This window comes from Hemibagrus wyckioides, linkage group LG23 (assembly GCF_019097595.1).
Source record: "Hemibagrus wyckioides isolate EC202008001 linkage group LG23, SWU_Hwy_1.0, whole genome shotgun sequence".
In the NCBI taxonomy this organism is placed as follows: domain Eukaryota; kingdom Metazoa; phylum Chordata; class Actinopteri; order Siluriformes; family Bagridae; genus Hemibagrus; species Hemibagrus wyckioides.
In genome coordinates, this window is record NC_080732.1 from 1,932,354 (window position 1) to 1,956,353 (window position 24,000).

At 42.1% G+C, this 24,000-nt stretch overlaps 1 protein-coding gene across 5 annotated transcripts in view; it reads right to left on the bottom strand.

Moving 5' to 3' along the window:
- zfhx4 (zinc finger homeobox 4) overlaps positions 1-24,000 on the bottom strand; it is a 74,566-nt gene that overhangs the window by 5,485 nt on the left and 45,081 nt on the right. For 4 of the 5 annotated variants that reach the window (XM_058376348.1, XM_058376347.1, XM_058376349.1 and 1 more), the window contains 5 exons: positions 9,704-9,820; positions 5,466-5,599; positions 4,881-5,081; positions 4,587-4,698; positions 1-4,459 (listed from right to left, as the gene is read on the bottom strand). The exon at positions 1-4,459 is cut by the window's left edge and continues 785 nt beyond it. In XM_058376348.1, coding sequence (XP_058232331.1) covers positions 1-4,459; positions 4,587-4,698; positions 4,881-5,081; positions 5,466-5,599; positions 9,704-9,820 — 5,023 coding nt within the window. The remainder of the gene's footprint in view (positions 4,460-4,586; positions 4,699-4,880; positions 5,082-5,465; positions 5,600-9,703; positions 9,821-24,000) is intronic. The other variant, XM_058376351.1, reaches the window with a different exon arrangement.

The following is a 24,000-nucleotide window of genomic DNA, read 5'->3' on the forward strand; positions in this document are numbered from 1 at the left end:
AAAGGGAATCTGTCTTCCATTATGTCAGAGAATTGTGCTGTATTCATTTTATTCTCACCCAGTTTTTCCCCACCATTGGCTGTGAGGTTCTCAACCTCATTATTGGTCTCATCTCCTGTTGTTGCATCACTTATAGCCGTGTTAATTGATGAAGTCTCATCAAAATCCATTTTGCTCAGGTCACACGAGACTTCTGCAGAATTCATATTAAGCCCTTCAATCTCATCACTGTTTTCTGCTTTTAAGGATGAAGGGCACAAGAAGTTTTTTAGATGTGCCTCAGATGATTTGACTGGGGTGGAGGATGCAGCTGGCAGCTCACACTCATTTACTTCAGTCTTTGGTGGCAGTGGTGGATACTCCATGAAACTGTATTTGTGTGGGCTTTCAGCTCCCTCATCCTGAAGCATCATCGGGCTTGGAGGCAAACTAAAACCTGCTTGTTTAGCCTCGTGCCAATGTCGCGAGCGTATGTGGCTGTCAAGGGCCGACTTAGCCTTGAAGAGCGCCCTGCAGAAAGGGCACTTTTTATGAGTTTGGGAAGGCCCAACAGCTCTAAATTGACCTTTTCTTTCTCTGGCACGGGTATTCTGAAACCAGACTTGAACTACTCTTTTCTTCAGTCCCACTTCATGGGCAATATGCTCTAACATTTTTCTCGTCGGGTTAGAATCAAGTAGATACTTGTCATAAAGGATCTCAAGTTGCTCGGGTGTTATAGTGGTTCTCAGGCGTTTGTCTCTGTGTTGATCTTCGGCGCCATTTCCACCTTCTTTATCAATTGAGCTATCCTCTTTATCATCTAATTTACGTTTTAAAGAACCAGAGCCAGTAGCCGAGGCTAGGCCAGAGCCGCTCTGTGACGGTATCTGGGAAAGAGCTCCGGACAAAAGCTGACTGGTCATTAAAGGGTTATTGGGGTCAAATATCATGTAGGGCATATCCAATGGCCTTTCTAAAAATTGTGAATGCAAGAACTGGTTTTGAGCTGCAAGGAAATGCATATGCTGATGTTCCTGCCACAATTCGACAGTTGGGAATGCTATCTTGCATTGGTCACACTGATACTGTAACATCTGAGGAGGGATGCTGTTGGTAAGTGATGAGAGTGCAATGGAGAGAGGACTGGATGGGACAGCTGCAGACTGAGGTTGGGAGTGTGGTCTTGTCATTTGCGACTGAGACATTTTCTGTGGAGGCGGCTGAGGGGTAGAAGCTTTAGACGGCCGTGGATCGGCTACTACTTTTGCTGCTTGTAGAAGGGAATTCTCGGTGTGCTTTGATTTCTCACTGGGGATCTCAGGTTTGGGTGAAGTTTTTCCTATTTCAGGTCGAGGTGATGGCATCAGCGGGGAGCTGGAGCCCGAGCTGCTTGCTGTGACAGTGGGCTGCTTAGTTGACTCTGCGTGTCTCATTATGATCTGATCACAGTTGTCTACCATCTCCTCTGACTGGTTTTCATCTGCACCATCATCATCTTCATCTTTGTAACACAGCTTCTTTTGGTGAGTTATCAGGTCAAATATTCTGGGGTAAATAACGTTGCATTTCTTACACTGGTACTGCATGTTGCTGGTTCGGATATAACGCTCATTTGTAAGTTCTTTCTTTTCACTGTCCTTGGTGTCGGCTTGGTTTTCATAACTCTTTCTTGCCTTTTGGCGGGCATTTTGGAACCATACCACGATCACACGTGTTGGCAGGCTGAGAACCGTAGAAAGCTGCTCGATCTCATCATCTTTAGGGTAAGCGTTTGTGTCAAAGAAGTCTTGGAGGACTCTGAGTTGGTAGTCGGTAAATCGAGTTCTTGAGGATCTCTTGTTCATGGTTGCGTCAGTCTTATAGTATTCTATTGTGTTCATTTGGGATTCCACTCTGATATCTTCCAGTGTGGTCAAGGGTGGAATGCTGAAATTATAAGGAGAGTCTTTACTTCTCTGTCTCTCTTTGAAGAGCGTATTGCGGAACCAATGCTTGATGACTTTCTGTGGAAGGCCAGACTTCTCTGCCATTTCTTGTATCTGATCCTCATTAGGGGAATTGTTGATATCAAAGTAAGCACGGAGGATTTTCAGCTGATCATCTGTGATCCTGGTGCGAGGACGCTTGAATTGGGATTGCCGCAAGAAGTTTGGATCCAGTCCCAGTTGCTGTTGACATAACTGTGTGAGGTCAGAAGATAAAGAGTCCATTGTTGGAAGCTGTAGCGCAAGCTGTGGGGGTAACCCAGGATGTTGCACGGACTGCATCATCAATGGTGGAAAAATTGGCAAGTCGAGAGAGACAGGAAGCTGCACTTGTGGAGGTGCAGTGGGTGGTGGAGGTGGTGGAGGAGGGGGCGGCGGTGGTGGCGGTGGAGCTTGTAGGGGTGCTGGAGATGGTGTCGGTGCCTTGCCTAATGTAGTGGTGGCAGGACTGATGTTTGCTGGAGCTGGAGGTGCTGGAGGCTGTGGAGGTGGTGGTGGCGGCGGAGGGGTCTCTGGAGATGGTGGATTTATAGGATAGAGCTTATCATATGCCTCTCTGTACTGCTGTGCAAACTTCTCCAGTTCCACATAGGGAAAGAACTGACCATGTACATGTTCCTGGTGGCTCTTGAGGATTAACATATTGGAGAAAAACTTTCCACACATACCGCATTCTAATTTGTCGTGTATTTCTTCCTCTCTGGTCTTTTTCTGGCATTTTTGTCTATTCTCATTGTATTGAATAACCAGTTCAAATCCAAAGTTTTCCAGTAAGGCTTTTGCAGCATTACCCCTGGCCCCAGAAATGATGCGTGGTGGAGGAATTAAAGGTTCAGAAAATTTTGTCTTTTTGGAATCCTTATTTTCCTTATTGTTATCAGGATCACTGACAGACTCTTGCTTTGCTTTGTTGTCTTGCTTCTCCATGTGCTCTTCCACCTCTCTGGACATTTGAATCTCAGACACAGAGATATGATTGGGCTCTGGCTTAGGCTTGTGGCTTTGCTGCTGGGCTTTTTGTTGCTGCTGTTGCATCTGAGATGCTTGCTGTTGAGCTTGTTGCTGAGAAAGCTGAAGCTGCTGTTGGCCCAGTTGATGCTGTTGCTGCATCTGCTGCTTTAGATCCTCGAGGAACGACCCAGTCATGCCTGGCATCCCGAACGCAGCTGAATGCAATGCCAGCTCAGGGCTAATATTAAACTCGGTGCCAGGAACGTAGAACGGGAAAAGGAACTGGGGTTGTTGGAATTGTAACAAAGCTTCTGGTGTCATTGGGAAGTGGGGGAAGAATGCTGGATTCAGGAACTGTGGTTGGAAGAAGGCGGCCTGCTGCTGAAGTTCATGTTGTAATTGCATCTGTAGCTGCGCTGGTGACGGGGTAGACTGATGAGTTTGCTGAACAGCGACATGATCAGTAGTTTGCTTTATGTTGACCTCTTTGGTATCTACATTGTTCTCTTTGTTCGATGATACTGGTAAACTCACAGATTCTGTGTTTCCCTGACTGACTGGAACCGGACTATTAGATGGTACAGATCCACTTCCACTTCCACTTCCACTACTGCTGGAACTGCTGCTTGTTTCCAGTTTGGCAGTTCTTGCTTTAGTCTGATGAAGGACAGACCTCATATGAATCTCCAGGGTTGAGCTTTGGCTGTAGGCAACGTTACATATATTACATTTGTATGGTTTGTTGTCTATGTTGTTGCTGGTTTCCTGGGGAACTGGACTAGAAGCTTCTTGGAGAACTTTCTTGAGCTTGTGTAAGTGTGAGACAGAGTTGTAATGAACGAGCAGAATGTTCTTTTGAGTAAATGACTCCTTACACACAGTGCATTTGTATGGACGAGACGGGTCTAGAAACTTCTCCATTGTGAAGTTCGGGCCTTTTCTAAAAGGCAAGGTCCGCTTGGGTTCTGAACCCATCTCATCAAGCAAGGAGCTGCTGTCACTTCCTGTAGGACTGGCCTTCCCTTCTTGGTCCAGTTCATCATCTTTATCCATTTCCTGTTCTAAGGCTTGTGCCTCTTCCAGTGCTCTTGCCTCACTCTCTGTGATATCGCCATTGAGGGGTAGACTTCCACACAGCTGCTGCACTTCAGCTTCACTTAGCTCAGGGTGACCGGTCTCCAGGTGCTTTCTGAGGGCGAGGAATGTCCTGAAGCTGCGCTGGCACAAACTGCACATCGTGGCTGCCCGAATGGCGTGGTACTGAGAATGTATCTGAAGCTTCTGCAATGTCTTAAATGCCAGGCTGCAGTGGTTGCAGCGGTATTTATAGACGTGGCGGTCTGAGACAGAGAGCTGCTGGCGTTTTTGCAGGTCGCTCAGGTGTTCCTGCAGGGAATCCGGGCTCTTTCTGTCTTGGCCAGTGGCTTTTTTCCAATCTGGTGCCTCAGCAGCTTCTTTTGGTGGCTTGACTTCCTCGTTGGCAAGCTCAAGGTCACTTTTGTCTGTGCCTGTGCTATTTTTCAAATCCTTAGAGCTGTTTCCTGTTGTGGTAAAGAAAAAAACGGTAGAAAGCATGTGTTAGAACTCTTGTTGAAAGATTATTGCATTGACTTAGACAGAATATGTTTTGTTTTGCATTTAAAAATTAAAAACCTGGATGACGCTTACCCATGGGCTTTGCAGATGCCTCAGCTGAAGAGTTCATCACAGATGGGGCTTTGTCCTGTATGGGTGCAGGTATCAGTGAATTATTTGGCATTGGAACATCTGGACCTGCCACCTGGAATAAATACCAGATACACGTCAGTGAAAGTGACACCAAAGCACCAGAAAGGGAAATCAGCATAAATAGGCAAATAAACATTAATAAAGATATTATAGGGGAATTTATTTTATTTATATCAATTACTGGAGTATACAGCAAATCCGACAGCCTTCAACAGATGGAAATGATTTACGTACTGTCATAAGCAGCTTCTCAACACAATCTGGAGCCACGCTGTGAAGATGTGTGAGATGTAGCTGCAGGTGAATCTTGTTGCTGAGGACATCCTGACACAGGGGACAGGAGATGACGGGCTGCATGGAATGCTGGGACATGATATGCAGCTGCAGACGGTTTGCGTCCTTGCTGCTGTAATTACAGTAGGGACACTGCTGCACCTGAAATGAATCCGTTTATCAGAGAATGGTCAATATTTCAATATAATTAAGCAGACAGACAGTTTATCTGGCTAGATAGTCAAACATTTGTCTTTTTATTAATTAGCAAAACATGGACAGAATTTCTAACCGTAAGTTTAGGAGTGAAACATTATGCAAGCCTACGAGCGAGTCTAGCTATAGGAGATAGTTTAAAGTGCTGTTTCCCACCACCTGTCTTCATGTAATCCATTTCAGAAATGACTCAGAGCATTGCGAGGCCGGCTAAAGCATTATAATTTTAATTAGAATCACATATAATTTAATGCGATACAAACGCTTTTAAGCTTTAACGTGAACATAAAGACAGAACCATCCATTTAAACACAGGAAGCAGTAACTCACTTGCTCATTGCTAAGCGTCTTCTCCTCTACGGATTTGGGCCTCTTGGGTGGAGTATCGTTTTCTTTCTCCTGTTGAAGTCCACGTTTTCCCACTGCAGCATTCTCCAGAGTTTCTTTAGCCAGTGTATTACCTCCTACATGCACAAAAAAAATGCAAAAAAAAAAAAAAACATCTTAAGTCACACCTCACAAAAAATAACGACCTCATCATCAAACCTTAGGCGGAGATATTAAGCATAGCTCAGGGTGGCTGTGTTAGGAAAAAAAAAATCCAGTAAAGGTCTTAAAGAGGTGAGACCCAAACAAACACTGAGCCATAAATATAAAAGAACAGAATGAACCCTGACTCATACTAATCTACTTTATTGCCGGCTCTGCAATATCAAAAAAAACAAAAAAATAGACCATAAAAACAGGCCAAGCAATTCCAGTCATGAAGATATTCAAAATAAATGGAGAGTCACAAATGCATTATCACTGTGCTGTACGTCACGGTGCCATTATCCAGGCTATTTGGGTGTATAGATTATCAAATCACCTTCCCTAGCATTACCCTAAATATCCATGCCCGACACAGAGCACTGGAGGAGGCAAAAAATGTTATTACCATTTCAGCCGAGCTCAATTCAGGAAATCAGCCCCCCAGTTGTATTTAGAGAATGCTGCACAGAGTGATAAATCTTTCATTACCCTCATCTCCAGACGCAGACAGCGTCCCAGCCATCTCGCTCGACGCAATTTATCCCCTCCCTGAGTATGCAGAACACAAAGAATCCCCTGGCCGCCATCTCTCTCTCTCTCTCTCTCTCTCTAATCTGGTCACTCTGGGCTAAATACTCTTGTGAAGCAAAGGATGCAAAAAAAAAGTGCACAGATTTTAAAGAGTATATTAGTCTTCACTTTATTTGAATTTCCTTCGCATGTGCATGCAATTTAATTCTTTGCATCACGAGGTATTCTACTTATTTTATTGTAATCCTACATATCAGGAGCGTGACATATTAGACTGTCAAGGAAAGTGACACAGGAGGGGAAAAAAACAACCCCACAAGGGCACAATACAAATTTCCAAGAGCATCAGAGAATTTTCTGCAGCCTCAAATTGCTAGGTAATCTTTTTTTCCCCTTCTTCTTCTTCTCCTTCTTCCTGGCTTTGATATCCCTGCAGCATTGGGAAGTCATGTCACATACATTTCATGACAAACAGAAAACCTCATTTGCCAGACGGGCCAATCTCATTGCCGCACCGCACCGCATCTCCTGACCTCCCCCCCCCCTCTTCTCTGTTTATTATGAGTATTTCTAATTTTAACTTTCAATTTTCACCATCTTCCAGTCAATTTGCAACTAAATTATTTCCAGGGTGAGGAGCCGATTGCTGGACAACTGGGTGCAAACGCGTTTCACGATGCGATGAGTCTTCCCATTGATTGTCATCATCCTGAATGTAAATGTATAGTCTGGGAAAAGGGGGGGGGGTAGTAGTTGTAGGGGGGTAATCGGATTTGGTGCTACAGGAGGATCCATTGCTATGATTTATTTCCTTAATCAACGTACTGCTTTCATACGCACTTCAAAACAAAATGGAATCCATGTAAAGACAAAAAAAATAAAAAAAATCCCTCCAAAGAACTCGATACTGTCTGTCTGTGTGTATTATGAACATGGAGGAATAGTGAGGGGGAAAAAAAAAACCCACAGACACACAAATGAAATGAGATAAAATGAGAATGAATTATAAACCATGACCATTATAGCCTTCATCTTATCTTCTTTTTTTTTAATGCTTTTGTATGATGTGGGTGGCTAATGCATTTCAGGTCATCCCTTGCTTTCGTATTTTTATACCTCCCACTAATTGAAATAGGTTCTTTTTTTTCTGCGTCTTCAAAGCAAAGAAGCCGGAGATAAAATAACGGTGACATTGTTCCCATCCCCCAGTGACAAATGCATTTGAGAAGCAGGACCTTGGTTGATTAGATAAATCAAAAAGTGATTTATGACATTCAAGCTGTATGCATTATAAGAAGCGGAGCAGCCGGCTGGCCACCCATCTTTATTTACAACTGTCAGAGATCTCTACAAGGCCTCTGATTGTCCTACAAAAAGCAGAAACCCCTCTCTTGCCGCTTCTTTCGGTAGATCTAAAACGTTATCGCGGCATCATGCGGATAAATAATAGTCTCCACACTTTTTCCAGCAAATGTCAATTATATGGGACCTGCTTGATGAAGGCAGCATGAATTTACTATTCAATTTCCTGGACCACAGGCCCAACAGTCTGGCTGAGGTTACAGCGCTATAAATAAAGCCAGGTCTGAGTAACTTTAGTGATTTACGTAGATCCCGGGTTTAAGGTCACAAATTAAGCTTGGCTTGATAATATCTGAACGTTCACATTTCGAACCCGGGGGTCAGACAGCGGACCTTCCCGAGAGCATCACACTTTTAGATGTGCGACGTGGACGGCCATGTTGCTTACTACACGACGCACGTACAGTAGCCGTGGGGCTTCGTTTCGAAATGTTAACAAACCATTAATACATTTTAATATAATAATGCTCGGTAATGCTCATTTCAGCCATAATGCCTCAAATCCAAATTATACTTTTAAACAGGGTTAAATATGCAACGTTGTGTATTGCATGCTTTTTCTTGGTGTTGCATAAGATATTAATAATAATAATAAAAAATAGTGGTATTATTATTATTTTTTTTTTTTTACAAATTTAAAATGCAGGACATTTTAAGGAGCATTAATAACAGTTCATTTTTGTCTCTCCTAATGGCTATGGTCATATTATTATTATTATTATTATTATTATTGTAGCCCAGAGCCATTGCACATATTATTATCATCTCGGCAAAACAAAGTTGATCCAGATTACAAACATTTGCATGAAAAAAAAACACAATTTGGATTACAATTAATCCGTGGTGACACCAGATTAAAATGAGAAAGTAAATTAAAACCAGGGAGATTGTGCAGATATTCTCTCCGTAAAGATTCTGTGTGATATTATCCGAAGCACATATTTTTTAAAAAGAAAAATACTTAGCATAGAAGTTCAACGGTATAAACCTTTAAAACATGTTAGGCATAAACCCTGACCGTTTCATCCACCAGTAATGGATTAACTGTGATATTAATAAATCAAAACGCCACCCGTTTGAGTTTTAGTGTCGCCTGTTTGTGCTAAAGCGCTAAAGCTATTTAGCACAAACAGGCTCGAACCAAAAAACACATTTGACCTCGGCGGATCCGAGATGTTAAATGATGCCGCATATAATACAAAGTGCAAATTCTCGCCTCAGACAAGGCCTGTCACAGATATATGACTAAAAGATAGATGACTAGCTAAACTAATAGGCTCGGTCCTGTTTCAGCGTTTCTTCTGCACCATTGAACCCAACATTATGTAGCTCTAGGTATGGCGTGCATGAAAAGACATCCAATGTAATATTCATGGTGACCACAGATTTCCATCTCATACATAAAAAAAAAAGGCGTGTATGAATTCTTATTCGGCAAAGCAAATATAACAAAGCCCGAGGTAACAGTGCCAGATGCTAGCTCCAGGGGCTGTTCCCTGATCGCAACACAATGCTGTTTTGTACGGATTGTTGTCCTTGTTAATGTCCTACCGGTTACACAGAAACGTAGATTTGAAGTTAAAGCCTGGGACAATGAGGGGTGGAGTACTGCTTTGATTTAAAAGAAGGAAAAAAATTAAATAAGGGTTAGACGGGTGCAGTAAGGCGAGTGCTGTCTAATCCTCACGCAAAATTAATATGTCATCAGACGAATGGCAAGTACACTGAAGATTAATGAAAGGAGCTTAAAAATTACAAGCAACTGATTTGATTTCCAAAAAAAAAAAAAAAAGAATAATAATCTCGCACGGGTCATTGTGTAATATTCTTCCGCATCTCCACATCTCTGCATCTCTGCTGTCACATGGTTATGATTAAAATGGGTCAATGGGAGGCTTGTGATAGCATTCACATGCAGTCCACACATGCAGCCATTATTAGCAGGAAAAGCCCCACGGTGGAGATGAAAGAGGCAGAGGAGCTAGAAGCCCAGGCACACTATGAGCGTGTGTGTGTGTGTGTGTGTGTGTGTTTGTGTGTGTATTAAGAGGGAGGGTTAGTAAGTGAGTGAGTGAGTGAGGGAGGGAGGGAGGGAGGAGGAAGGGAGGGTGCCAGAGACAAAAGACCAAAACTAAAGGTCTTACTGGAGTCTTTCTCTGTCCTCTTGCCCTCCTGGCTTTCTCTCTCGCTTGTCTCTTTGTCCTCGGCCGCAGCCACTGAGGAAGCTCGTCTCGGTCCCTCGGTGTCCTCACCTGGTTCCTCTATAAGTGAGCACACAGGAAGTGGCCTGGTTACCTACGTTACTGTCAAACCATACGGTGTGTTTCTGTATATGAGTGCTGTATCTCTCTCTCTCTCTCTCTCTCTCTCTCTCACACACACACACACACACACACACCTCCAGTCTGTTAGCACTAGGCAGATTACAACAGTCCTCAGCTTGGCTTCCCTTCTCCTTCTTCTTCCCTCCTTCCCTCCGTCCTTCCTTCCTTCCCTCCCTGTGCGTGTTTAATAATTCCGTGGATCTCCGCTATGCTGCCAGTGGATTAATCTGTTTATGCTGTTAGCTGCTAGGTTGAAGCTGTGTACCTCTAATCCCTGAAAGGCCCACTGTTCCCTTTCATCCAGAGATCATTTGTCTCTCAGGGCACTGATGTCACATTTTAATGAATTTTTAGCAGGCTGAGTATTGCCAGATAACCAGGCTTGCTTCTCCCTCTATTCAGCTCATATCGCTTCCTTCTGCAATATCGCATGTCAAGAAATAATAATAAAAAAAAATAAATTAATAAATAAATCATATATATATATATATATATATATATATATATATATATATATATATATATATTTATATTAATCAATAAAATGAACTTATATTTAAAAATGATATATATTTTCTATATTTTTTAAAATATCTTTATAAATTTCTTTATTTTTTATATATACACATACAAATTAATCAATAAAAATAAATAATAAATTAAAATCAATTAATCAATTAAAAAACTGTGAAAAGTGCTTTACTCATGGATTTTTATAAACCTTTAATAAACTGTATTAATCGACCATGAAGACACTAATAGGTCACCACTGCATTTGCATACCAGCTCTCGAGTCATTGTTTGGTAAGCACAGAGGCCTCGGACCCGGACGGATACGTGATATAATTAACCCTTTCGGATCCCCCATGCAGGGCTGGCGCCGACATTTTAAGTGCAACACATTAAGTGGAAATTATATACAGCATGAAATTTTCATGGCAGATGCTGGGAGTGATTGAAAGGAGAAATTGTGCCGCACTCTAGTCCTAATGTTTTATTAATAATATTCTGACAACAGGATGAAATATCTCCTGTCACTGGTGGCAGCTGGCTGAAACAAAAAGAAAGAAAGGAAGAAAAAAGCTATTTTGGCGATTGTGTATTCTAATTCGTAAAAAAAAAAAAAACAGGAAAAACGTGGGTCCGTGTGTTCTTCATGATGTGTGTTTAGTTTAATAAGATGTACACACATGTATTTGCTGTAGCGTAAATACAAAAACAATCTGCCACTTTATTTATCTGAAGATAAATCAAAACAGCTATTAAATAAATGTATTATAAATAATAATAAATAATAAAGATGAACATCTGCTACAATATCCTGTTCTATCAGCTAGCTTTTTTTTATTTTCCCATCCAGATGAGACTTTACTGGAACAGACCACAGGAAGTCCAGTTAGAGCTGTCTGTTCTCTGACCATGACTGGACTTTAGGATGGTTAATAAATAATTGGTTAAAAAACACAATAATGGACATTCAAGGCCAAGCGGAAAGCCTATAGCACCTCCCTCTGACCCCACCCCTTTTGTCCGTCACTTCTCCTCCTCCTCCTCCTGCTGCGTATCTCCTCCTCTGTCTCATCCCCCTCTCCTGGCTGTTGTGAGACTGTGACGTTCGGATTTACTGACCCATTCCCCCCAGGCTGGGAAATGAAGTGTCAAAGTGCGAGTGTCTCTCCCTCGAGGGGGCATCACAATTTTGGAATGCATTAAAGAAAAAGAGCAAATTATATATATAAAAAAAAAAATGAAAGAAAGAATGAACCTATCATCTGGGTCTCATCAGACCATTTTTTCCCCCTTTCTCCATCTCCTTTTTTTCCTCCTTTCTTTTCGCAGGGCTGTTCTGCACTTCTGCAGCTTCTCTGGTATGCTGGCGTTCGAGGGCGAGAGAAATTCCCAGACATGCTATCCTATACATCATGGCGGTGTGTCTGCCCTGTGCCTGACCCTGCCGATAGTTTGAGTAATCTGCATGTGTTGCAGAGGTGTGTGTGTGTGTGTTTGTGTGTTTGTGTGTGTGTTTGTGTGTGTGTGTGCCTGCAGCAAGGTCTCCTACCTGTCCAACTCTAGAGCTATGGACAATTCTACTGCCTTCTTGCTTCCACCGTAAACACCTCACACACCAAATGGGCACCATGTGCACTCTTTCTCTCTCTCTTACACACACACACACACACACACACACACACACACACACACACACACACACACACATGTATGTGTAGTGTCATAAATGCGAGCCTGCTAACTTTCATATCCTTAAAACACACTGAGCTTAATGACGGCCAGGGAGGCCAGGCTTCTCTCTCTCTCTCTCTCTCTCTCTCTCCCCACGGGTGCCATAACGCCTTACTCTGGTCATTATCCGACTGGTAAAGGAGACACCCGCTGAAAACAGCAGTAGAAACGCAGTGATTGGCATCATTAATGTCCGGCCTCGGCTGCAACCTACAGCTCTTTCTTCATGCTTAGTGTGAGACGAAACAGTAAGACGTCCTTTAATAGAAATAATAATAATGATAAATATTCATAAATAAATAGATAAATAATCATAAATATTTTCTTTTTCTCAAATCTCCATTGTTGTCTGTCTCATTTTAGCTATATTCTTATTCCTTAGCATCTCTTATTATCTTTTCATTATTATTTTTCTTCTTCTTATTATTATTATTGCTCTTCTGCTGTAAATAAGTGTATCCTAATTTAATCTAATTTGTATTATAATATTAATTTGTATTATTGAGAAATAATGACATCCAAAAATATCTCAGATATAAACAAATTTCTGTTTTTATATATTTATTTTATGGCTTAAATAAAAACAAAACAAAGCAAAAAAACACACACTGTCCTAAAAGTCCATGTAATTTTATTTAAAGCACCTGTAATTTTATTTATTTATTTTTCACATTTATTTATTGATTTATTTATTTATTTATTTAACTTTATTAGCCATTTCCTGGTCACGTGTGAAATAATTTCTTCTCCTCTAATCGCTAACGAATCCCGTTTGCATCTGTAAAATCAGGTAGCAGCCGACTGAAGGCCAGTTTCCGGAGTTCGCAGTGTGAAGCCATTGTTTTCTGCTTTGTTTGCGGCGTGTTTACGCTCCTCATTTCTCCCCCATCTCCTCCCGTGGAGGTGTGGAGACTAATTTTCTCTGCACACTTTCGGGCCTGAGCCCCCGTGGCCTCTGTGATGTCACATTCTTTCCCCTGGTGGTTTTCATTTGGCCCGTGTGTGTTTTTAAAGGAATCTTTGAAACCCTACACCGTGCACCACTTTGTCAGGGGCCAGTTGTAATACTTTCAGGATAATAACCTTTACTGACTTGTTGCTGCGCCACTCCCCCACCCCTTTTTTCTCCCAAATGCCCCCCCCCTTCTCCTCCTTCTCTTTTTCCAAATTTCTCCGTATTTAACAAGCATTTAGATCTTAACCAGATGCCGTTAATGTACCATGTCTAAAATACTAAACATCAACGCAGAGAGTCGGCTAAGTCTTCGTGTTACTGCTGTTGCTACTAAGCCTGGGAGAGAAGTGCACACACACACACACACACACACACACACACACATACACACACACACACACACACATTATCAGAAGCAGCAGGAGTTGCTAAGGAGGTGTCCCAGCAGCTGTGCATTATCCTATATTACACCGCTTTTCTCAGAGTATCGATGGAACTTTTCTCTATAATAGTTTCAATCCTAATTCCAAGAATCTTTTTTCTTTTTCTTCAGATAAGCGTTTCCCTTGTATTTTGTACTTTTATGACAAACAGGCCACTTGTAAAAACATTACTCAGCCTTATAGCGTGAAGGCACGGATAACGACCGGCTCTCCGGAGCTCATCTGGAGAAATCCGGAGTGCCACACTTAAACAAAAGTGAAAGTATAATGATGGTATCTTATTGTAGAGTTCAAGTGGTCATAAGTCGTCTGTAGTCTGGCCTACACAAACACACGGCAGAATTACCAGCCCTCTGGGTCGGGGGTTTGGGGTGAATCAGCGTGAGTACAAAGCCGGAGTCTTCCTCGCATGCTGAGAGCAGGCATGACGTCATTGCGCTCTGGGACACATATTGAGCCCATCTGGCTTTGACTTTAAAGACTGAACTACCGAAGGTTACGAGGACGCTCTCGGCTAGAGGTTTAGAATAATAACTGTTATGAAAATGTCTTACTGAGAAGAAGAAGAAGAAGAAGAAGAAGAAGAAATACAGATGCCATTTTGTTCCTGTCAATAGTTCTGTTTTTTTTTTTTGTGTAACTTATTAAAGGATCGCGTCAAAACAAACTTATGAGGAAAACGCTCGGATCAGCACTCGCACGAATCGGCAATTATTGCCATGTGAGTGTGTGTAGTCTCTCTCGCTCTCTCTCTCTGTCCTCTCGTCAAAATAGATCTTGCATCTGGAACTATTATTTCATTTTCCACCTGTCATATACGAGCCCACGTAATAAAGATTAAAGCCATCCGTTTTGCTGAAACCGAAAATGCGGCTCGACTTTCACGCCACTAACGATTCTGAACAGAGAGGGACTGCGGCGCTGTCTTAAAAATGACACTTTTTTATTGATTGTAAATCTTTTTTTTTTAGCATCGGATGAATATTATCAAAAGAATATCTCATTTTTATGAGGCTTTGTCGATGGCTTTGTCACACACGCTAAAATTAATGAGAGATTTTTAGCCAGGAATTAGCAAATGGCATGCATGAGGTCAATAAGGGTGTCCTAACAAATTATTTTAAATTGTATATCTTTTTTTTTTAAGTACTAATTTAGTCACATAAGTGACATTAGTAATAAGTGACATCACCAATTAATATAGTAAAAATAATAAAATAATAATAAGCAGAACTGATGAGTATTTTCTTCTCGTGATCTTTGGGAAATCTGAAATTTGGAACGTACCAAATATTCTGCAGGGGTGATGGGAAACGGATTCACGCGTCCCTTAACGGAAACGTTTTACCGCCAATGGTGATTTCCAGGTAAAGTGTAATTATACAGTTATAATGCATAATAACTGTAGATTTTTATGTAGGTGTGATTTATTTACCTGAAACATGGTGTGATGAAGGAAAGAAACTTTATTTAAAATGTCTTTTACCTTTCAGTCCTCTCTCTCTAAAGCCTTTCACACACCCGGATGTTAGACATCGCTTGAGTTTTGTTGTGCCACACACACACACACACACACACACACACACACACACACACACACACACACACAGGCGTACTCGCTGCACTATTTGAAAATAATTTAAACAGATTCATGCTCCCTCCTCCCTTCCCTTCCTCCCTCCATTCCTCGTCTTTTATTATTCTCTGTCCAATATTTATTCAAGACATGATTATAAACATCTGCCCTGGGTAGCTGTTTCATCTGCACAGGAGCCAAAAGGCCTGGAAATTTCACACACGGCCGCCAACGTGACCCTGGCTCCAACAGAGCACATGGCTCTCTCTCTCTCTCTCTCTCTCCCTCTCTTTTTTTATCCTTCTCTCCTCCCTGTTTCTATTTTTTTCTGCTTGCTCTCCTGCTCACTGCTTGGCTTCCTGTCTGTGACTTCTAAAAAGCACTGGAGGCCAGGGTTAATGGCCTTTCCAATCTCTGTGATAAGAATTCATTTTGTTCTATTACCAGCAGTTATCGGAGGAGGCTGCAGCATCACTTCAGCCGAGGGTTCAATCAATGGGAGGACCTAATGAAGTAACCAGCTGTAGCTCCATTTCCCTGCTCAGCTCTATCAGACAAATAAGACCTATCTGTCACCCATCTGTAGGCCTGCTCTGAGAACCGAGGAACCTGCAGCCTAGTATACACACACACACACACACACACACACACCTGAGCTATACACTTTAGTCAGAAAAACACCTTACTCTTAAAGCTTTGTACATATGAACAGTTTTATTATTCTTTATTATTTATTTTAAATTCATCTAAAACTAAACGAAATACATGATTATACCCCCCACACAAAAAAGCTAATATAATAACATATAAGCATATGTCAAAGTAAAAAGTAAATTGCAATTGCTCTACTCTCCAAAGGTTTGGAAATTTTTTTTTGTCATTTTTTTCCCCAATCATACGACATAAAACCTGACTAATACAAACCACATGCTGAAAACGTGCGGTTTCTTTTATACTGTGTATTTTAAGACAAAAGCAATATGTTATTAAATTATACTGTAATTATCTTTGCATAGTCATTTTAAATGATTTTAATCACCGCTTTCCGAATATATATTTCTGGATATTTCGTTTCATCATAACGCGCGGTCTCGTCAGTCGTTCTGAAATAAGGTACGGCGTTGTACATCATTCTGGACGTGTCTAATATTTCATATTTCTATTTTTTTTTACAGCTTCCGCACATGATTTGAAGCCTGAGAGGTTACAAGACGCTTGCATCATTTTCTATATTTCATATACGAGTAAAAATCCAAGAGCAAAATGGATTTGATATTATTCAGGATATCGATTTCAATCTTTTGAACAATAACATGTGTAATTTGTTTAAATAGCGAAGCTCCAGCAAGTGATATTGATTTAATTAGGACGCTCTTAGCGCGCTTATACACTGCAGCGCTTCCTGTTTCTTGATTCTGATTGGTCGGAAAGTATTATGGTGAAAAATTTATTCTTCGTTCTAATATGTTATCGTTTTGATATTAACAGCTACGCCGAACGTAGGGCATAAGCGTAGATTTAAAGTTTATGGAAGGAGTCTCCAGTGTCAGAGCTTTGTAAGAGTCAAAGGGAAAGTTTTCTGAGATTTGGTTTTTCCTGTCTAATTATCTACAAGTGAAGGATTGTTTATAGATTCTTTAACATTGAACGTAGCTATAAATGGATAAAAATAACACGGTCTAATTTCAGTTCTTGGGAAAATCCTGAGTCTTAAAAAAATACAGAAATCAGAAAACAAGGCAATGTTATAATCATTCCCATAAGCAGGTACATGTAGCTATTTCGGGTCAAACTTACTGCAGGTCATTGCAGCGGTTATAACGGCTACTTCAGCAGCTGCCATGACAGTAGATGTGGTTTTTGGTCATAACCACTACTCTGAGAAAGCTACACACACACACACACACATCTAAAGTTCAGCGAGTTCATGCTGTCTAAGTTCAGAACCAGCTTTGATTTGAATTTACACGAGGGTGAAAAAAAAAATTACAAGCCAGAAGTAATTAGAGTGCTTGGGCCCCGAATCAAACCAAAATTCACAAACATGGAGTTTATAACGTCTGGGAGAGATTCAGGACAAAGGGTTAGAAGGACAGGGCTGTGTCTTACTGCTAGCTGCAGAGAAACGGCAACAAACAAGTGCATTCGCTCTCTTCATCCTCCGACAAAACATGCAAAAAAACAAAACAAAACAAAAATGTCTATTTCATTACGGCCTAAACAATGTCATACGGCTCTCCGTGGCTCTCATAGACCCTGACAAAGGAGTACAAGCAGACATATGCTTTAAATAAATAAGATTAAGCTGATAGGCAGAGGCCCAGGACAACATTCGCTGTTCTCACTCCGCCTTTGTCTTCTCCTCGTTTGTCTAACATGGATGGAGAGGAGCAGAAATAAGTGCAGATGGACCGCATCCAGCTGCTTAAGGATATAAAGCGTCAACTTAACTCTGACAAAAAGGAGAGAGGGACTTATAAGAAATTAATGAGTGCTGCTCTATTGATTATTACCTATTAAAACACATCAATATCACATTTCTCCACCGATTCCTGGGACATGTAACGCAATTAACATCTACTACATGACTTCTTCTAAAAGATATATGTCTTAGGGAAAAACAATGAAATCCCCTCACGGGCACTTTGGCACCGACTGTCAATTATTTCCATTTACAACACACCAATTGTGGCTTATTGATTGTGTTTTAACAAAGTTGTTACAAAAAAAAAGAGGAGTAATGGAACAAGGGGTCGGGGTGGGGTACAGGCCGATGGGCTGCCGGACGAACGGACGGGCGGACAGCGTATCCGCAATTTGACCGGATCGATATTTAAATGACTCCCTTCATTGATTTAAAATTAACTTTCAATTAGGACATCCGGCGGACTTTTAACTGCAACACTTATCCATTGAGTATAAAATAAGGCAACGTTTTATTGATACCTTTAAACAGCGGTGGCCATTCCGCCATCGATTCGGTCATTTGTGCTGGCATTGGTATGCAGCAGGGTCTAACTCTTCCTTTGCTAACGGTCTCTCTGTCTTTGCCCTTAAATAAATATATAAGGCCAGGATCCATCTCACAGGACAGAGACGAGGAGATTAACCTTTATCCGAGTGGAGTCAAAGGCACGTTATCTGCAGAACTGTTCGGCTCGGTAATTACACATCCTCCGTGTTTGTAGGCAATCGACTTAAAAAATAAATAAATAAATAAATAAATAAAAGCCCTGTGCTGCTGTGTCGGCAGTCCGGAAGGAGGTGAGAACGAGCTCCCCGTTGGCCTAATCAGGTAACACACACCTTTTGTTTTGGGGAGCTCACTGATGGATGAAATCTTTATCTGTATTATTGATCAGCTGGGTCTCTAAACTGTCTATCTTGGCTACTGGAATCTCTAACGAGATTGCCAACTAGAGTATATCAGTTAACATTTAATCAATGACATCTTAAGACACGGGCGCTTTTAAAAAGGCAGTGTGTTTTCCTCCTGCTCACAACGATTAGAGAGGATTGCTCCGAACGGATCAGCCACCTTCGGTGCGCGGAGATCGGCGAAGGCCACTGGCCTTTTAAAGCAGCCGTGTCGATACGTGTAAATACCTGCAGGGCGTGGACGTGGAGGAAAAAAAACTGAAAGCGAAAGCAAGCAAATGCTTCTTCTACATCTGCAGTTTGTATAAAGATAAGGATGTTAAATACTATGTTATGAAGCCTCGAAGCGCTAGTCGATGTATAATCCACGCTCACGTATAGATCCTGCGTTATTTCTTGCCTCCTTTTGGTGCAATGAGGTGTCAGCAATCCGAGCGTGCAATCCATTAGATTCCTGTTTGGATCGTCAGTTGTTTATGCAGCGTCCCCTTCGCTCCCCCTTCCCCTCTCTCTTTCATTTCCCTTTCTCCAGGCCCAATTAAGCCCTGTGTTCGTCACAGTGTCCGCGGCGTCTGCCACTCACTCTCAGACCGCAGCGCCTCTGGCCACTACAATCATTACCTATTCATTTGCTTGCCTAAACCGTCCCTCGGAGCAAAACACGAGTGGGGCTAATTATGTAAAACATTAGTACAGCCAAAGCCTGCAATTTCCCATCTCCTCCTCTCTTCTCTGACATTCAGTCATGGCTTTAATGGGACAAACATTCGATGTCCTCAATGGGCCCGCATGCTGGGGAATGGGAAGTGTGTCCTTTTATTTTGGATAGATTCTTAAGCATTCTTCAAGCTGGGAGTTGATTATTTTTCTGTAACAGCAGATCCTGAAGTGTTTGACTCCTCAAACACTGTTTATTTATTAAGTACTTTGAAATAATCCTCTTATAGTTACATTTATTCCTACGTTAAAGAAGCTTTCAAACAGCCTCTTTATTTATTTATTTATTTTCGACACAGATTTTGTAACTTCTCTGTCCCTAAGATCTCCGGAAAACTGTTACAAAGCTCCGACACCGGAGACTCCTTCCGCCAGCGTTAAATAAACGTCTCTGAAACTAACCACAATTCTAAATTTTTTCAAAATCTGTCTATTATTAGGTTCAAACTGCATGCCACCTACGATGTGAGGTTTAGAAGAAAGAAAAAAAGAGGCAAGCCAGACCGCATGACCTTTTGCGAAAACATCATGACAGCTTTAATCAGGGCGGTGTTTAATTTAAGAATAACGCACACAATCTCTTTCTGATTTGCATCTGGCACAATTACTGGGAGATGATAGCAGAGAGAGAGAGAGAGAGAGAGAGAGAGAGAGTGACGTATCCTTGTCCGGGTTCGTCCCCACGTTTCCAAATAAAGGCACTCGAGTGTGAATGTGACGCCGGAGACCTCTTTCCCCCAACATCTAATCACACAACACAATCATTTGGCATATATTATGACAGTAGCAATTACACAAAGGTGCGTGACACCATTATTGCCATTTGCTGGAGAGATGATTATGCTAATAGAGAGATATATGGCAGGTGGCACACACGCTGGCAGCTGCCAGCCTGTCTGGCTTCCTGCTCTCTCTCTCTCTCTCTCTCTCACACACACACACACACACACACTCCCTGTACACACTCCCTCCCTCACCCCACCTAACAATACGAACACTTAAATCCAGCCGGTCCCAAGATATGTAATTAGGCTTCACTTAGATTCTGAAATTCCTCAGGACTTCAAAGGGATAAAACGGGAAGAGGAGTGTGTCATGCATCTGTCCAGATGCTGATATAGTAGTGATGAGTTTTTCATGCTGGTGGCTGCTTTAAAAATTTCATCAGCACATAAAACGCAGCTGCCTCCGAGTGTGCGAGGCGTTCATTAATGTTCATCACTACCTGCGCCTGCAATTACACCGTCTGCTACAGACTGCGGCACGTAGACCAGGGAGAAGCTCGATTTCAAACGCACTTGCTTCACGTTTCTGACTTAATTAGTTTTGTTGGGAAAATAGCGACGCCGAAGCAGAGAACTTAACCGCCTCTAGGTTTTAATAAGCAGTGAAGTGGAGCATGCATAAAGCAGAAAAAGGGGGTTTCGCGATGAGCCGATAGAAGATGATGCATAGGTATGGGAGAACGGAGCAGGAGTTTTCCGTGTCCTAACATCAATTCCAGGACATTAGGCGTCTGTAATATCGAAGGCATGGCCAGGCTTCAGTGGCTTCACACGCTTTTAATTCTTTTGTCCAGGCTTGACTGAAAAGGGAACCCCTGACTCAATTTTCCCAGCATCCACTCTGATGGGGGAAGCCCTCTCCTCACCTCTGCATGGAGCCTGCCTCTACATGAAAGCCCTGGAGATCCCTGCCAACAAAAATCAATGTATGGACGTTCAGAGCAGTTTTCAAGGTTTTGTAAGACAAATCTTCGGAGCATGAGCTGGTTTAGTGCTATTGAGCCGGGCTTCGATCAGCCGGCCCGGGTGAATAATGCGAAGGGGCTTGCTCACTTTACTAGCTCTCGAAAATGAAAACCGGAGCATCCGTTTAACAAATGCAACCAGAACAACTGGCGCTAAGCTCTCTTAATCTAACGTCTCATCTGGGGCTGATCCGGAGTGATCGGCTACGCCCGTAACAAAGCTGGCTGTATCTCCTGCACATTCTTTTGGTAATTAGAAAAGAGCTATGATTAACTATTAAAAGGGAGCTTATTGTCTGGAATCGTCACGGGAACCAGAACGGAGACGTCACATGGCTGCCATGATGAGCTAACGAATTAAATCAATAACGAGCCCGACGCGTACGCGTACAACGTTTTATAACCCGAGTTACAAGGAAAATCCGGCACAAACAGAATTACGCCATAATTAAAATAATGCGACTTGACGTACTTTATGAAGACGGCTCTTGGCGTGTCTTAGGGGAGACATCGCACGTGTGCAGGATCTGTCTGTCTCGGAGCTGGATCTTTTTTTTTTCTCGAGGTAATTAACTCAGCCATTGTTTTTTGAAGCAATTAAAGAAACATCAGTTCTTATCAGCGTGCAAGCGGTTTGAAGTGCATTCTCTGTGTTGCTGGTGTGTGAAGGATTTCTCTTTGCTGAAGCTTGTGAAGAAGATAGTGTGTTGGGTGGAGAAAGATAAAAGGCACAATTCGGTATCTGTGTGTGTGTGTGTGTGTGTGTGTGTGTTAGACAGACTGATAGAGAGAGAGAGAGAGAGAGAGAGAGAGAGAGAGAGAGAGAGAGAGAGAGAGAAAGAGAGAGGATTCAATTTCAGATCGCTGATTATTTCACCATCTCCTCCTTTTTCCATGCATGCCTAAAATCTTGAGAATCTACTCCAACTAAGTCGGTCCCCGCTCTCCCTTCTTCCTGAACACCCATTACACCCTCTTACTTCTCCACTGCTTCCTGAAGAGTGCCATCTCCCCAAGCTTAAATAGCAGAAAATTGCATTGCTTTTCTTCGGCCCATCTCCTCCATTTCTATTAACCTGCGGGAGAACAAAAAGCCCGGGCCCGTTGGTGTGTCAGAGCGGCTGATGGGCTGCTGATGGACCGGGACAAGAGTTACTTCCTGTTCTTCCTGATACTTCCTTTTCATTCGCGGAGGGACTACCGGCCTTCATGTTGACCCTTAGGAACATTTCCGTCTTGTTCTCACTAATCTTATTACTCTCAAGCCTCTTTAAAGGGAGAATTTAGCAGCTGTTGCTATAGATGAGGTTGAGTATGAACTCGAGGCTGAATTCTGGGCTGATGTGGTGATCTATCACGTTATCACTATCTTGCAGACGACCTGAGAACGCTGCGCATGCAGAGAAAGAAAAATCCCACGAGCATTGCATGTGCGTCTGTTTTGTTTTCAATCCTGTCTCCGCCCTTTCCTTTGTCATTGGTTTATTTTCCTGAATGTTTGCCTCATTTTTAAATCACGTCCTCATCTCCCTTTGTCCCCGTATCATTGTTAGGGATCGCAGTCATTCACTGTTGCCTTTATCTCTATTGTAAACCTATTTAAAATGGCTTTAGTATTGAATACTCAGAGTTGAATACTACTGAATACTCATTGGATACACACGTCCTGATGTCACAAGCTTTAAAATCTTCACATTATGGTATGGCGATGACAATGCCAGTTCGCAAACATCCGTCTGCAGATTTTTCTAGAAAAAAATCGAAAGCATAGGCGGAATATTTTCGGTTTTATGCTAACCGGTGACAAGGCGATGATATAGAAGAGGCCGCTCCAATAACATGACCGGCCTTGTGTAAATTTACAGTGATGGCAGAGAAAGAACAGGCCTCTCTCCAATCCCTCCCTGCCTCCCTCCCTCTTTCTGCTTCTTTTTGTACAGAGTTATTATAGGAAGATAAAAGCAACAGCGGTGTTGTGACATGAGTCCCTGTTAGCATTGGGCTGGAAAGAGGCAAGATGAAAGAATGTTCTCGTGAAATGATGATTGCTCACACGGCCCTGATTTTTCCTGGCTTTAATCTCCTGGAGCACTCAGATTTTCCTCTGTGCCATGCTGGGCCGGCCCGACAGTGCAGACCCGGGACCCGAAGCTTTAAGACGGGGGAACGCACTTAGGCGTGGAGTGAGTGTCTTTGTTTTCGTTGTTTCACTTTAAAAAGAAAACAAAAAAAACTTAATGCCTTTTTATGAAGCATGGAACCCTGTGCTGGTTCTCTCTCTCTGTTGCCCCGATGATGATTAGCTTGTAAAGAAACTGGATACCCGGATATACAATTATTAAGACAAGTGAGAGAATTTCCATATTACGTGTGAGTCTGTCTTATTTCTTACACAACCCTGCCAAGGGGAGAGGCATCCAAACTAACAAAATTTCAAAAAAATCCCCTCAAAAATGGATAGCAATACCTCTTTCTGAAGTGAAAGGCGATTTGGTAATGAACCTTTCAGTTCACTCCTGGGATAATGCAATCTGACTGGTGCATTAATTACTCGGTAACATCCCATCAAAATGCAAATGCAGCACTTGACCCGCGAGAGTGTCGTGCTGGCTGTTAGCTCACAGGGTTTCTGCACAAAACGTCTGTTTTCTTTTATCAACCCAGGCACATTTTCGACACAGGGTAAGAGACAGGGGGCACATGGTTCTGCCGGTGTTTGACATCCAGGCCTCTTATGCATAAGCTGACACTCTTTATTGTGGCACGTGGAGACGATGTCGCTCTCAAATAAAATATTTCCCCTTCACACACCGTGATCATGATCTGACGAGCTAAAGACACTGTGTATTAACCTTCTGCAGGGGCAGGGACAAGCTGGAGGAAGTACAAAAAATCAGGAGGAACCAAATGGATAGAATCGAATTGATAACAAGATGCCAAAAAACACCTCTTACGTTTACTTCAAATGGAAAAATTCGAAATTTAGGAGAAACTCACTAACTAACTAACTAAGCTTTAACCTCCAAAATGATCCAACCATGCCTACCCAAAAGTCTC